This window comes from Lichenostomus cassidix, chromosome 1Aa (genome assembly GCF_008360975.1).
Source record: "Lichenostomus cassidix isolate B80296 chromosome 1Aa, HeHo_3.0, whole genome shotgun sequence".
NCBI lineage: Eukaryota > Metazoa > Chordata > Aves > Passeriformes > Meliphagidae > Lichenostomus > Lichenostomus cassidix.
The window spans coordinates 17,719,017-17,732,028 of record NC_139480.1 but is presented as its reverse complement, the minus strand read 5'-3'; the positions used below and the strand labels follow the sequence as shown (position 1 = coordinate 17,732,028).

The 13,012-nt window shown below is 35.9% G+C and overlaps 1 protein-coding gene across 5 annotated transcripts in view; it reads left to right on the top strand.

Annotated features, from left to right (window-relative positions):
• Positions 1-13,012, top strand: part of BRD1 (bromodomain containing 1) — a 55,508-nt gene that overhangs the window by 30,978 nt on the left and 11,518 nt on the right. For 2 of the 5 annotated variants that reach the window (XM_085041534.1, XM_085041531.1), the window contains exon 8: positions 1,657-2,145. The exons of 1 other annotated variant lie outside the window; for it this stretch is intronic. In XM_085041534.1, coding sequence (XP_084897660.1) covers positions 1,657-2,145 — 489 coding nt within the window. Of the gene's footprint in view, positions 1-1,656; positions 2,146-9,444; positions 9,708-13,012 lie in introns of those variants that run through there. 2 more of the 5 variants (XM_085041543.1, XM_085041538.1) reach the window with 2 other exon arrangements.

Below are 13,012 nucleotides of genomic sequence, written 5' to 3'. Positions count from 1 at the left end.
TAGAATCCTGTGCCCAGGATCTGTACAGGAGCTGACTTTGAAAGAGCTGTGAATTACCCCCTTGCAATTCTGTTTCCAGTCTCTGATCATGTGAAAAATATGGTACCAGAATAATCCCATGAAATTTAGGTTTTACTGTCTGAATAATTCTCAGGTGGTTTTATGTTCTTAAATCTTTTTGTGCATATTTTCTAATTACTTGTAAGAAAATCAGAATTTGTTAACAAAGAAAGTCACCTTGGAGATTCTAAATGACAGGATTTTTTAATTACTGGTACATTAAATGTGCTTATCTGACTGTACATTCCATTCTGCTGTCTTCCTGAAATATTAGTTACCAATTCTAATACCTGTGTGCCTTCAAATCATGGTGACCATAGTCATACTATATTTAAAAAATAATTTTTTTTAATGTGAACTATGCTATTGTTTGATTAAACCTTAAACAATGGGGTAGAGATTTTTGTGCTCTTAGAAGTCACTGATTTCCAAGTAAACACTACTGGGCCAAATCCAAACAGCATAGACATATCCACTGCAAACAGAGAACTTAAACACTTGGGGGTTTTACAGGTGGCATAGAAAATTTAACTAAGTTTAAATATTTTATATGATAGCATAAATAGTACATTGGTGTTATACGGTTACTCTAGAATAAGTCTTTCCTTTCTGATATTTTAAAGATTCTTTTGGAAGCTAGAAAGGTTTTAAGATCTTTTTGAGTTGATAATTACGGTTTAGGACATCATTCTGTTTAGTTTAGGAAATGCTGCAATAGTCGAATGTGTATTTTCTTTCCCATTACTTGCAATGAAAAACTGAAACTACTTTTATGCACTCACTGTCATATCTCTATTGTCTTTTCCCCAGCATGGGTTTACTGGAATTGACTGGGACATGATGATATTAAAAAAAAGTTAAAATGAGGGGGGAAGGGGCATGGAGATAAATGGTAGAGGGTGGTTTTTCTGATTTCTCCTATCAAGTCTGCATTGTCAAGTGTGTTATTTGTCAACTAGTGGCTAATCAAGCTGCAGGATTTCAGGAGGTGTTGGGTTTTTGTCCCCCATTTTTTATTACTTTTTAGGAGATAAAACTTTTGGCCACAACTGTAAAACAGCTTTACAAGTCATGCTGTTGTGTAGATTTTGTGACACATTTTAGTTCACTCAAGTAGAACAGTTTACAAATACTTTTTTTACTGGTTATCTGATAAATTTTTTCTTAGGCAGGTACGGTGAATATTGATAAGGTGAAATAGATAAAATGTATATTAAAAATTTACTTGAATGGCAGTATAATTGCATTTAACAGATAATCATGCACCACCCCAACTTTCTAATGAAAAAATAGATTTTGTAGTTTTTACTTAATGAAACTAACATAACTGCATGAGAAGAAAAAAGTACTTATCCAGGTATAAATTGTTAACACCAACTATAAACATCTTCTTTTCTACCCCTGTTACATTCCCAGTATAAAAGTAGGAGCTACTAACTAGGACAGATTGTTGCTAGACAAGTTTTGTTTTTAAAATGTTATGCTTTGTTTCCAGACAACAATTTATTTGGTGGGCTGCACATTTATAGTGAGTTTTATAACAGACTTTATAACTACAGGTTTTCAAAAATCACACTCTATTTATAATTTTTTCAGGAGATAAATCTCCCCCTAAACTTGAACCATCAGATGCATTACCTCTTCCTTCAAACTTGGAGACTAATTCAGAACCACCAACCCTCAAACCAGTAGAACTCAATCCAGAGCAGAGTAAGCTTTACAAAAGAGTAAAATTTGATAATGAATTATATAGCACTTCCATTCAGAAAGAAATAAATGGACACACTCCAGAACACTTACTTGACAGTAATCTCAATGAGTCGACTGTTTCTGCTGTAGCTGAGTCATCAACTGATGTAAACAGACGTACATCCATTCTCTTCTGCAAATCGAAAAGTATAAGCCCCCAAAAGTCTGCAAAGAACACTGAAACCCAGCCAACTTCTCCACAGCTAGGGACCAAAACCTTTTTGTCTGTAGTCCTTCCAAGGTTGGAGACACTTCTGCACCCAAGGAAAAGATCAAGGAGTGCATGTGGAGATTCTGAGGTTGATGATGAGTCCCCTGTAAAGCGCTTGGATACAGGTAAATGTTTACAAAATTATTTGAATGGATGCATCTGGAAAGTTAACATACCTGTTATTTTTTACATACATGTGATTGTTAATCTTCAGATTTTAGCACTTGAAACAGGTTGTCCTCACAGTTGAGTAGTTACAGTTCAGAAAATTTTTGTTTAATTTTTGTATTGGCCCTTGGCAGTTAGACTTACTGAACCAAGTTTTGGTTCTTTGGTTTCATGATGCAGTTTTTAAGATTACACCTATGGGTATGTGATTTTTTAAAAATTTCCCGTAGTTGAAACCTGTAGGAAAGATGAATTGGTTGCTTTTTTGCAAAACCCGTGTTAAATTACATGGAAACGTGACATATGGTGCCAAAACTAGAACGCTTGTAAGCAGGAGCATGAAAAATACTTGTGCCATGGATAGCTTCATTTTGCTGAGTGTTACTCCAAGCATATTTTCACATTATGAAACTGATGACTGTATATGAGGCACTTTGTATATCTAAGTATTTTATGGAAGTGTTAAAATCCCAAAGTATAATGACACTTCATGTGTTTTTTTTCTTTAGTCTGTGTACTTTAAATAAAGTTGAAGGATCTAAGTGTAAGATTGTGCTCTTAATGAGACTTCTCCAAAGAATATTTTAAAGAAAATGTTATCTTGATACAGTTAGCGCAGAGCAGCTCAAAACATTTATTACATCTTTTCTTAGCACACCATAGTTCTGTTTATCTGAGAAGCTTGCATAAAACCTTTGAGGAAGAAAAGCACCATAAGGAAATTACTTAATGTATATTTCATTAATGTCATCCATGGCCATTCCCATGACTTTAATATTACCTTTGAAATAAATACTCTGTTTCATTGTTCTGTTGGGAACCCTTGCAGGTATGAAAACAGCATGTGGGGGGTTTGTGTCTTTGAATGAAAGAGATAGGAATTCAATTTAAACATTAATAGTGAAGATGTGCTCCAAAAGCTGGAGGGAGGGTGGGTTTGTATTTGGGGAAAAGGGGACTGTTGTTGATTTTTAGGTTGTTTCTTTTTTGTTTGTTTGGTGGGAATTTTTTTTGTTTGAATTGTGGGATTTCTTGGGGTATGGGGTGGTGCTTTCTTTTTGTTGGTTGGTTAGCTAGGGTTTTTTTGAATGATCAGATGAGGACACTAATGATTCTAATGCTGGAGTCACAGCATGAGAAAATTTTAAGTGAAATTTAGTGGGGGGAAATGTCTTTATATTTTTGGGGCTTTGGTTTGCCTCTTTGGAAAGCCTCAACTTCCGTTCTTTTTCCTAACAACTTGTAAAGAGCATGCAGATTGGATCTGGTACTTTAGTTTTCAAGTACAATCAATTGAAGGTAGTGTGATAATAGAAATTACTTAATCTTTATTAATATAAAAAGCTTTGGTTTCCAAATATTCTAATTTGCCATTTTATAATCTAGATAATTTTGTTATGTACCTCTATATAGATAGCATGTTATCACACACAGTGAATTATTTTGTGCTGGATCACACCAGGAATTACTACTAATTCCTTGAAATTTTTATATTAAACATTGTGAATTCTTTCTTTTTTGGGGGGAAAAAAGGGTTTTTATTTTGTAAGGAAACAAACTTAATTCTTAAAAGAAAAAAAAGGCAGCAACAAAAAACCCACCAGACCAAAACCAAAACCCACCAGATTTCTGAATACATTTACAATCAGCCATTTTTCTTCTTTTTCTGTATCGAGTTAATTGTATGTGGAGCAAATATGCTTTTGATTATCTTCAAAACAAACAACCCAGTTGCAGGAATAAAATCCAGAATGAAAAGGTTTTGCTTTTGGTAATTTAAAACAAAATTATGTAGTGTCTTCCTGAAGCTAGTAAAGATATAAACAGAATTAAATTTAAATAGAATTAATACTTAGGGGGCATTTACAGTTGGAATTTGTACTTGTACAAGAAGAGTGGATAGAAACAGTTTAGCCAATTAATATATACCTGAAAATGTTGTTGTTGTTCTTTAATAGTGTCTTGTTTTTTAAGCATATATGGTTCAGCATAAGATGTGGCAGCTTATCAGCTCTTATTCCTTTGATTAATTTTCCTGTTTGCAGCCAAACATTTTGCTTTCACATAGGAAATTTTATTCCTCATGTTAATCTCAAATTTGTGTCTCCACACTAATTTAAGCAATTTGCAGTTGGCAGCTATCTTGAGCTACGATTCAGCAGGAAACCAGCACAAATGTCGTGTACTTTCCAAGATCTAAAAACAGTTGAGTGTTTTTTTCTGTATTCAACTGGTGTTGATTAATTTAAATGCACAGTGATTGTTTCATGTGAAGTCTGATTTGAAATTTAGTTAGTTGAGCACTTAGTGATGTCCAATAACTTCAGCTGCCTGACTTCAGGAAGTTTGAAAACATACAGCATTTTCAGGTGTATTTGCAAACAAAATATTGGAGATTGTGAAGGCCTAAAAGGAATTATTCCCTGGCTTGTTAAATTAGTCAGTGTAAGACTGACTGCTGAGTTGTCAGGATAAGTTTGGTTGGTTGGTTTTCTAATGGGTTAAAAGGCCACTGGGGAGCTCAAGACCATTTGTTAAGAAAATAAAGCAAATTAAGGAGGGAAATTAGGAGGGAAAAAAACCCCAAACCCTGCTGCATTTCTTAGTTTGGTTTTTCTCCACTCGGACTTTAGATGGAGTTCTAGCAGCCCTGTGGAAATTTCTCCCAATTGCATTTCTGGGAACCTTTTGAGAGATAGGGGAGGGTTTTTGTAATACATGTTGAGTAACGTAAGTGCATAAGGCAGAAAGACAGGGAGGGAAACCTTGTCATGCCAGTCAGTGCAATTACATTTAAGAATGTAAGTGTTCCTTTTGGTTTTATTTGATATAAATAATCGTAATATTAACTTCCTGACTGTGAAAAATCCTTTCCATGTTTCTTGGTTTACGTTATTAAAATGGAGGGAATTTTGAGCAGGATAGTTGAGAATGGTGGGGGTTGATGAACACCTGGATAAATGGCGAGTTTGTGCTCTTTTTGAGGCTTGTGAAGTGTGTGCATGCATAAGGTACATTATGCATTAGTATTCTGGAAATTTTTCTTCTGTCTTAAACATGTTAATTTCTTTTAAAATTATGTCTTTTGGGTTATTTTTAAGATATTAATTATTAGCACCCAACTTGCAATTGTTGTGTTTTCTAAGATGATTATAACCAAAACTTCTGTAACAATAAAGAAATATTTCTGAATGCCCTTATGTTTTTCTTGATGCTGTAGGAATTGTGGAGACTTTTACTGTAGTCTTGTACTGCTTTTTATTTTAGGGTTTTTTTAATACTTAGCTCATTTCTTGGACCAGGTTTGGCATTCTAAAAAATTAAATGTCATAGTCCCCTATGTGCTTAATCTGTGACATTTAAGACTATTTTTTTTCTCTGTGGTGCAGATGGTAAACAGAACTGTGGGATTTATTGAAGATATTAAAAAAGTTAGTGAATTTGGAGATTCATGCTATGCTTTTTGTAAGTGTGTTCTTAATTTATTTAAGAAGACACTTGCCATGATGTTAGGGCTCAGTATAGTTGATGTACCTTCAAATTCATGGGCTTAGATATCATGAAGTCCCCTCTTAACAGACATAATAAGGTATAAAAGTGCATCGAGTCAACTGACCTGTTTGGAACATCAAAGAACAGTTTGGGTTGGAAGGAGACTTTAAAGGTTATCTAGTCCAACCCCCACATACTCAACTACAGGTCAGATTTAAGGGATGGACAAGAGAAAAGGTTAATGCAGTGACTCCAGCAGTAGTGTCAGGCACTGAACCTGGCAGGCAAAAGTACCAGTTGCTTAAGGCCCATTCTGCTGTGAGTGGAGAGAGTGGGACACTTTACACAGTATGATTGACTGTGAATTAATGTCTCTCAGAGAAGGTTTGTGGGTGGGTTTGTGGGGTTTTTTTCCTTTTCCCCTTTTTCCACTCAGTGAGAACAGATTAGATTATGTATTTGCATGCACAGAGGGATATCCTCCATTAAGAGTAATTCTGGTAGCATGTAGTTGCTCACTGTGTCATACATGCAGTCCAGTGTTTTGGGACAGTTTTCATTGATAGCTCTCCTTTGTGTTTCCCATTGTAGTACCCAGGTGTAGTTTCTTTGGCGTGCACAGGGGAAATGTACGCATTAAGAAGATACTGCTAGCAAAGAAACATGTAGTGCTCAAGAATGGGTGAAATTGAAGCAAAGTTGCATTTTTTTGTTGCTACCAGAACAGTGGTTATTGGTCATGCTGTCACTTTGACACATCATGCTGTCCTAATGTGGGGGTAATGCTCCCACTTTTTGTTTTCTCTTCTCCTTACTTTTATTCAGTTTTCTTCCTTGGATTTTCCTTTTTCCCTTCCTTCCAAAGCTGTATTAATGCTTAAAAATTACTTCCTAACAGCATGTCATTGGGAAAAATGGAGACAAAGGCAAATGCTGGGAACCTACCTTCAGCTTATAAGCATGGCTAACTCCTGAGTTCTCTAAAAGAATTCTGTGGAAGATAAATGCACTTCAGATCTGAGGGGGAAAAGGCAACTGTGGATTCATCTGCTTAGACACAAAAATATGAACATGCAAGTCAGCCTTATTTTAACTCTTTTGTTCAGTGTTGCCTAGAAATAGCAAAGCTGGGCTGATATTTAATAGCTCTTGATTACCTTCACCTGATGATGCTTCAAGCACTGTCAGGTTGACTGCATGAGCAGTGAAACATCTCATTTGGTCTTTGCAGCTCTTGTCCATGAAGCTTGGAAGACAATCTTAGGATAGCAAGCACTGTTAATTTTTGCTAGGCTGGTATAATTTTTTAGTATGATGTTGCAGTCTCAAAGGATTCAGGTCATGTACTTCCTCAAGTACACAGCAAATTATCATAAAAGGAGTCTGTAAAGCACTGAATTTTTATACTGAATCGTGAAGTTTTAATCTCACTGCATGAAATACCTCTCAAGGTAAAAAAGGCCTGGAAAATTAGCACCAGGAATGCAGCTGTGTAATTTACTGAAGTAATTAAAAGATTTTCAGTTTATTGTGGTGTCCTGTATGTCATCTCAGGCGTGGCAGATCTGTGCCATGATCTTTCTTTCGAGTAGCAACTTGAGTTTCATTTTCTGTTCCCTGTCCTAGAAAAAAGGAAAAATTAAGAGCCAGTTTTCCTAAATATCTGTAGAAGAAAAATAAATGCTAAATTATTTGTTTTATTTTTAATAGAATAGGATAGCTGGACCTGCTTACATATGAGAGCTCTGGAGTTCTCTGTACATCTGTTTCCTTTTCTTTGGATACCATACCCAAAAGTTGTTTTTTCACAATTACAGAGAAAACTTTGCTTTCAATGAAGAAAAAAAAATGTGTTGATAAATGCTTTGTATAAAATCCTGTAGATTTTAATCTGTAGCCTCCCTTTGTAGGTACAAGTCCTGCTGGGTTGCTCTGAAAGACTGCTAGGCACTAGGTTTTTCATGCAGTATATTGATAAATAATTACCATGCTTTTTCATTGTATGAGTTGAGAATTAAAATCCTCTTTATTGATTTAAGTCTTTAAGACGTCTCTGAGGTTTTTTTATTTATAACATGATTTTGTAGGTGAGAGAGTAAAAATCTTCAAACAGAAAATGTGTACAAAAATTTGTTTCTTTCTTAAGGATCTTCACTTTTTGTGCGTAAATCAGTAAAAAATGTTTGGAAAAAAGATTCTGAACTTAAATCCTCTTAAGTAGTTTTTGCCAAGGTAATTAGAAGTAAATGATCCTAAATATTACTGACTTTCTATAGTAATTTCTTGGATCCTGAATGACAAACCATTGGTCTGTATGTGATTCAGTCACTTAAAACTTGTATTTTACAATCATCTGTGTGTGTTCTACATGTCATGAATTACATAAACCAAAACTGATTCAAGAATTCAGTTTGTAAAGTTAGTTTTGAATTTTTCAGATTTTGTGAGTGCACTTTTTAATGGCATTTTCTACTATACTGCTTCAGCAGTCTATACCACTGGAACAGCTGATACTGTCTTAGAAGAAGTTGTAAATTTTTTTTTTGAGAAGTTTTTCTGCTTGTATGCTCTTTTTTCATTTCAGAGTTTTCTGGAGTGTTTTCAAACTCCTCCACTAAGGTTGCCTCCCACTTGCATATTTTAAAATGCCTTGAACAATCATCCTACAGTACAATGATCCTGTTGTAGTGCAGAGCAACTTACGATCCTTATCTTATGGAAGCTGTAGTTATTAAATGTTGATCAGTTTTCCTTTCTGTTGTGCAAATCAGATTCTGCTGTTATAGCAGACTTTCATCTGATTAGACAGAGACACTTCTTACTTCCAGATTTGAAGAAAATTAGTAGTTACAAGATAAATTCTTTGGCATTCTTTTGGAACCCATCAAACAGGTTAGTCATTGAGCCACCAAACCTTATTTGTTCTGTGTCACTTAAACCTTTAAAGGTTAAAATTTTGTGGTTAGGATCTTGAAAGCTGATGCTGTTTGGTATGTAGGTGCCCCATCATGGGCTCATATTGAGCTGTCTTTGCTATCTTTAGCCATGACCAAGCTTTAAGCAAATTTTAAAAGCTTTATTTCCAAGGGGACTCTTCACACCAGGCTTTGTAGTCTTTAAGTAACTGGCTTCCATTTTTTCTGCATCCTGAAGACTGTTTTAAGCACTGGAAACTTTGATGTGCTCTAATATTCATCTGTGTATTCTGAAAAGAAGAATTGTGTCTAATACTCCTACTGCACTCCAGAAGTTACTGTTTGAAGTAACATTTAAAGGGTTTCTCTTAAGGCCACTTTTTAAAAAAACCTAGTGGATGGCTTCCTGTTTCTCTAGTCTGCCCATTTTCAAGGGTTGCACTGTTAAGAATACAGTAACTTCTAATGATTTATTACTTTAAAGTACTCCTTTATCCTTTGTTTACATATCTGTAGTATAAATCCCCTTAAATCAATGACATCCCCATTTTTACTCTTACTGGAGGTATTTTTAGATACATTTCTAAACTGTGTTCTTGATGCTTATCCTTCCCATGGAGGTTGTATTCTGTGCTTTCAATGACTTCAAGTATTTTTCAAAAAAGAGGCCTGAATCAAATTGAAACTTACTTAGATTGTCCCTTTAGAATCCTTAGCTATTAGTGATAGAATATGTGGGACACTTGTGTCATTCTCACTGTCTCTGGACGCTGCTGTAAGGATGGCTTATTTATTTGAAAGCTCTGTTTCCTTTCAGAGAGACTTAATGGCTTTTTCACTGTCTTCCAGGTTCTCATATTAACTAATATCATGCTGGGTATTTATCTCTTTGGATCCTAATTATTTTCTATTATCCTCAACATGGAATGGAATTCAATTAAATGATCATTTTGGAACGCAGAAAGACAATTACATTTGAAGTAATTAATTTGGATCATGTTGGAGACACCAGCCATCCTTAAAACAAAAAACAAATAGAAATGAACACTCTTGGAGGAAGTCTTTGACATAAATGAAGCTATGCTCTTCATTCAATAGATTGCCCCATTTCCGTAAGTTACAAAGTTGTACGTGTTGTAGTATATGTGACACAGATTGGTAGCAGAGTTTTACCAGTCCCAGCATTCTTATTCCCAGAACAAGTTCTGTGAGAGCAGATCAGTTAAGAATGCTGCATCTCCATCTTCTTCCCTTCCGCAAAAGAACAATCTTATCTTCCTTGGAGAAGTGAAACCTACCAAGAAAGAAACGGTTTTTAAAATAAGATACACATTTTCCTCTACTGTTTATATATTTTAATGAAGGGTAATGTCACTGGTTCTGGGTAAGTGCACAAGTCGTGACTGAAAATGAGACTTTAGTGTTATATAAGTGCTGGTGCACTGTGTGCAGTCATTTTTTGAATGCTCCCTGTTTTTTTAGTGGTTGAACCTCAGCCCTTCAGGTCTAGTTTTAGTAGAGCACTTCATCTTACTTGTGTAAGATGTGCTTGGTTTTTCATCAAACTATGCATAGTACAGTTTTAATTGCTTTAGAATAATTTCGTACAAGTTTTGCTTTATTTTTGTTTCAGCAGAACTGTAAGATGTGGTTACAGTCTGAAGTGTACAATTCTGTATTCTGTGGCAACATTTTGTACATTCATGGACATGCTGTGCAGCTCTTTGGACTATCCTGAGCTTTGTTCCTCTACTATTTTTTCCAGACTTCTGCTCTCTTTTGGGAATTACCTTTTCCATTAATTCTTCCATTAGTGCTTCCATTAATTTGGTATAGGCAGCAAGATTGTAACTTGCTTGATGCAGGTAGTCAGTGAAAGTTTTAATTGCAGCTTAACAGCAAACTGGCACCGTTGAGAAAAAGTTAAAACTTTGCCTGATAAATACAGTTTTCAGTGCAGTGAGAGACCTGTGAACAAGTATCAGTCTGATCATCTTTGCCTTTTTTATTTTCTTAGTTAGCATTTCTTTATTTTCAGAATGATTGTGTTGTGTGCTGTAGTTGACAAGGCAGTAAATTTTCCATGCAAATTGAAGTTTAGCTGAAGATCAGAAGTGGCACTAACCCTGCATTTAAGATTGATAGCAGACTTCATTGTTTGAGAATCCCTTTTTAATTGAAAAAAGTTAAGTTCTGCCTCTTGAGAGTGGACTGTTTTTTTGAAGAAACTTAAGAACAGAGGGGGGGGGGGAAAGAAATTAACTGCTAATGAGAGGCCTTTAGTTTAGTCTTTAGGACTTAGGCTTTAGGGGAAAGAGAGGGTTGTCATTCAGTGGTGCTGGTGAGGCAGTGTGAGAAGTTCAGTACCTGACATAAAGCTTCACTCCGTGACTATAGAGGAAGCTCATTTGATCTAACAAAATCATGAGCTTTTGGAATGTTGGAAGCAGGATGAGTTAACATCTCATGGATTTTCTTCATTTGTATTTGACCTTCTTAGTTATATCTACTGATTCAATAAAACACATGTTCCTTAGGGCAAGTGGAGATCTTCAATTTCACTTGCTCTAGCAGCTACAGGTCATTGGGTGTTTCATGATTCATGGTAGAAAATAGTTTTGTAATGATATAACAACAACCAAATTCTGTAGTATTTCTGATTTTTTTTTTTTTGCACATCAGTGCTACTACCGTAATGCGCTTAGATTTTATTGCCTGGATTTTTCTGGCAAATGACAAGGTCACTTGCGAACTGCTTCGTCTATGACTAGATGTGAGTGTGTTTTGTTTAAAATAAACATTGAGGTTTTTCTTTCCTAAAATAATGCATGTTCCTTATAACTTCTGAAATGTGAACTGTATAAACTTGAGTCTCATGGCTTGTGTAAGCTCCTGTCATTTGGGGCTTGATGCTCAGGAAAATGATTCCTTCTGATAGCTTGCATGTTCTTTGTTTTTCATACTTCCACAAGCAAGAGAGAAATATGTCTTGGAAGCTCTAAATTCTTTGGCACTTTAGTATTCCTTACTTGTCAAAAATGTTTTGGGTTTTTTTCCCCACTTACCTACTTAGTTTAACCCCAGCTGACAGCCAAGTACCACCTAGCCACTCCCTCACTTCCCTGCTCCTCCCTCCCCTTGGTGGAATGAGGATGAGAATTGGAAAAAGGTAAAACCTGTGAGCTAAGAACGGTTTAATAACTGAAACAAAAAAAAATATAGTAGTAATAATAATAGGAAAAAGAGGCATGAAACCCAAGAGAAACAAGTGATGCACAGCACTGTTGCTTTGCACCCACTGACCAATGCCTGGCCCAATGCTTCAGCAGTGATCAGCCCCTCCTAGCCAACTCCCATCAGTTTGTCTATGAGGCATGGCACTCCATGGTGTGGAATATCCTTCTGGCCAGTTTGGATCAGCTGTCGTGGCCATGCTCCCTCCCAGCTTCTCATGCAGCTGCTCACTGGCAGAGCATGAGACACTGAAAATTCCTTGACTTATTCTTAGCACTACTCATCAACTCAAACATCAGTGTGTTATGAACATTATTCTTACACCAAATCAAAATACAGCACTGTACCAGCTATTTGGAACAAAATTTGCTGTATCCCAGCAGAAACCAGGACACCACCATTAGTAATCACTCTGCAGATTGAGAAAACATTTTTTACTGTAATCCTAAGTGAATTAAATGAGTCATTAAACTCACAGGTTGTAATAAATCTAGAATAAGGCTGGACTGCCACCACAGAGAGCTGTCTCCATTGCATGTTTCTGTTGTATCCCTTTTTCCTTAACATCAGAAATCAGGCGATCACATGGTTGCTGCTCCATACCATGACCACATATTCCTTGGTACTGACATGGTGACAATGAGAAGACACCATTGCCAGGGACTGAGTGCCAAAATGTCATTTTGGTGACAGCACAGTCATAAACTGATTGAAGCAATAAAAATATGAAGCACTTCTGTCCTGTGTGTGCATATATTTACAAAACCAGTGTATACAGAGATAGGTACCCAAGTCATTTTTGGTTTGTATATGATTAAATATTTACACATGCTCTTACAATGCAGGTACTTCTTTCCACTTTCACAGTCCACTGGAAGCGTGAACTGTGCTCTTGTTCTGGCAGCAGCCATTACTTGATCTGTCTTTCTATTTAAAATTCAGTCTGTGATCTGACTTGTTTCTGCTGATAGCTGATTCACGTTAGCTAGATGCCTGAGCGATAACTTGAGTAATGTGTCTCTGGCTTGTGGTAGGATGAAAACAAAACAGTTTGTACACCTCCCTTGAAAGACAAGTGAGGACAGGATATTGAAGAATAAAAAATATTTTTATTCTTATATTTTACGTCTTTTTGCAGAGACCTAAGAGATGTCCTTTGCAGAATGCTTTTTCAGCTTTTAAT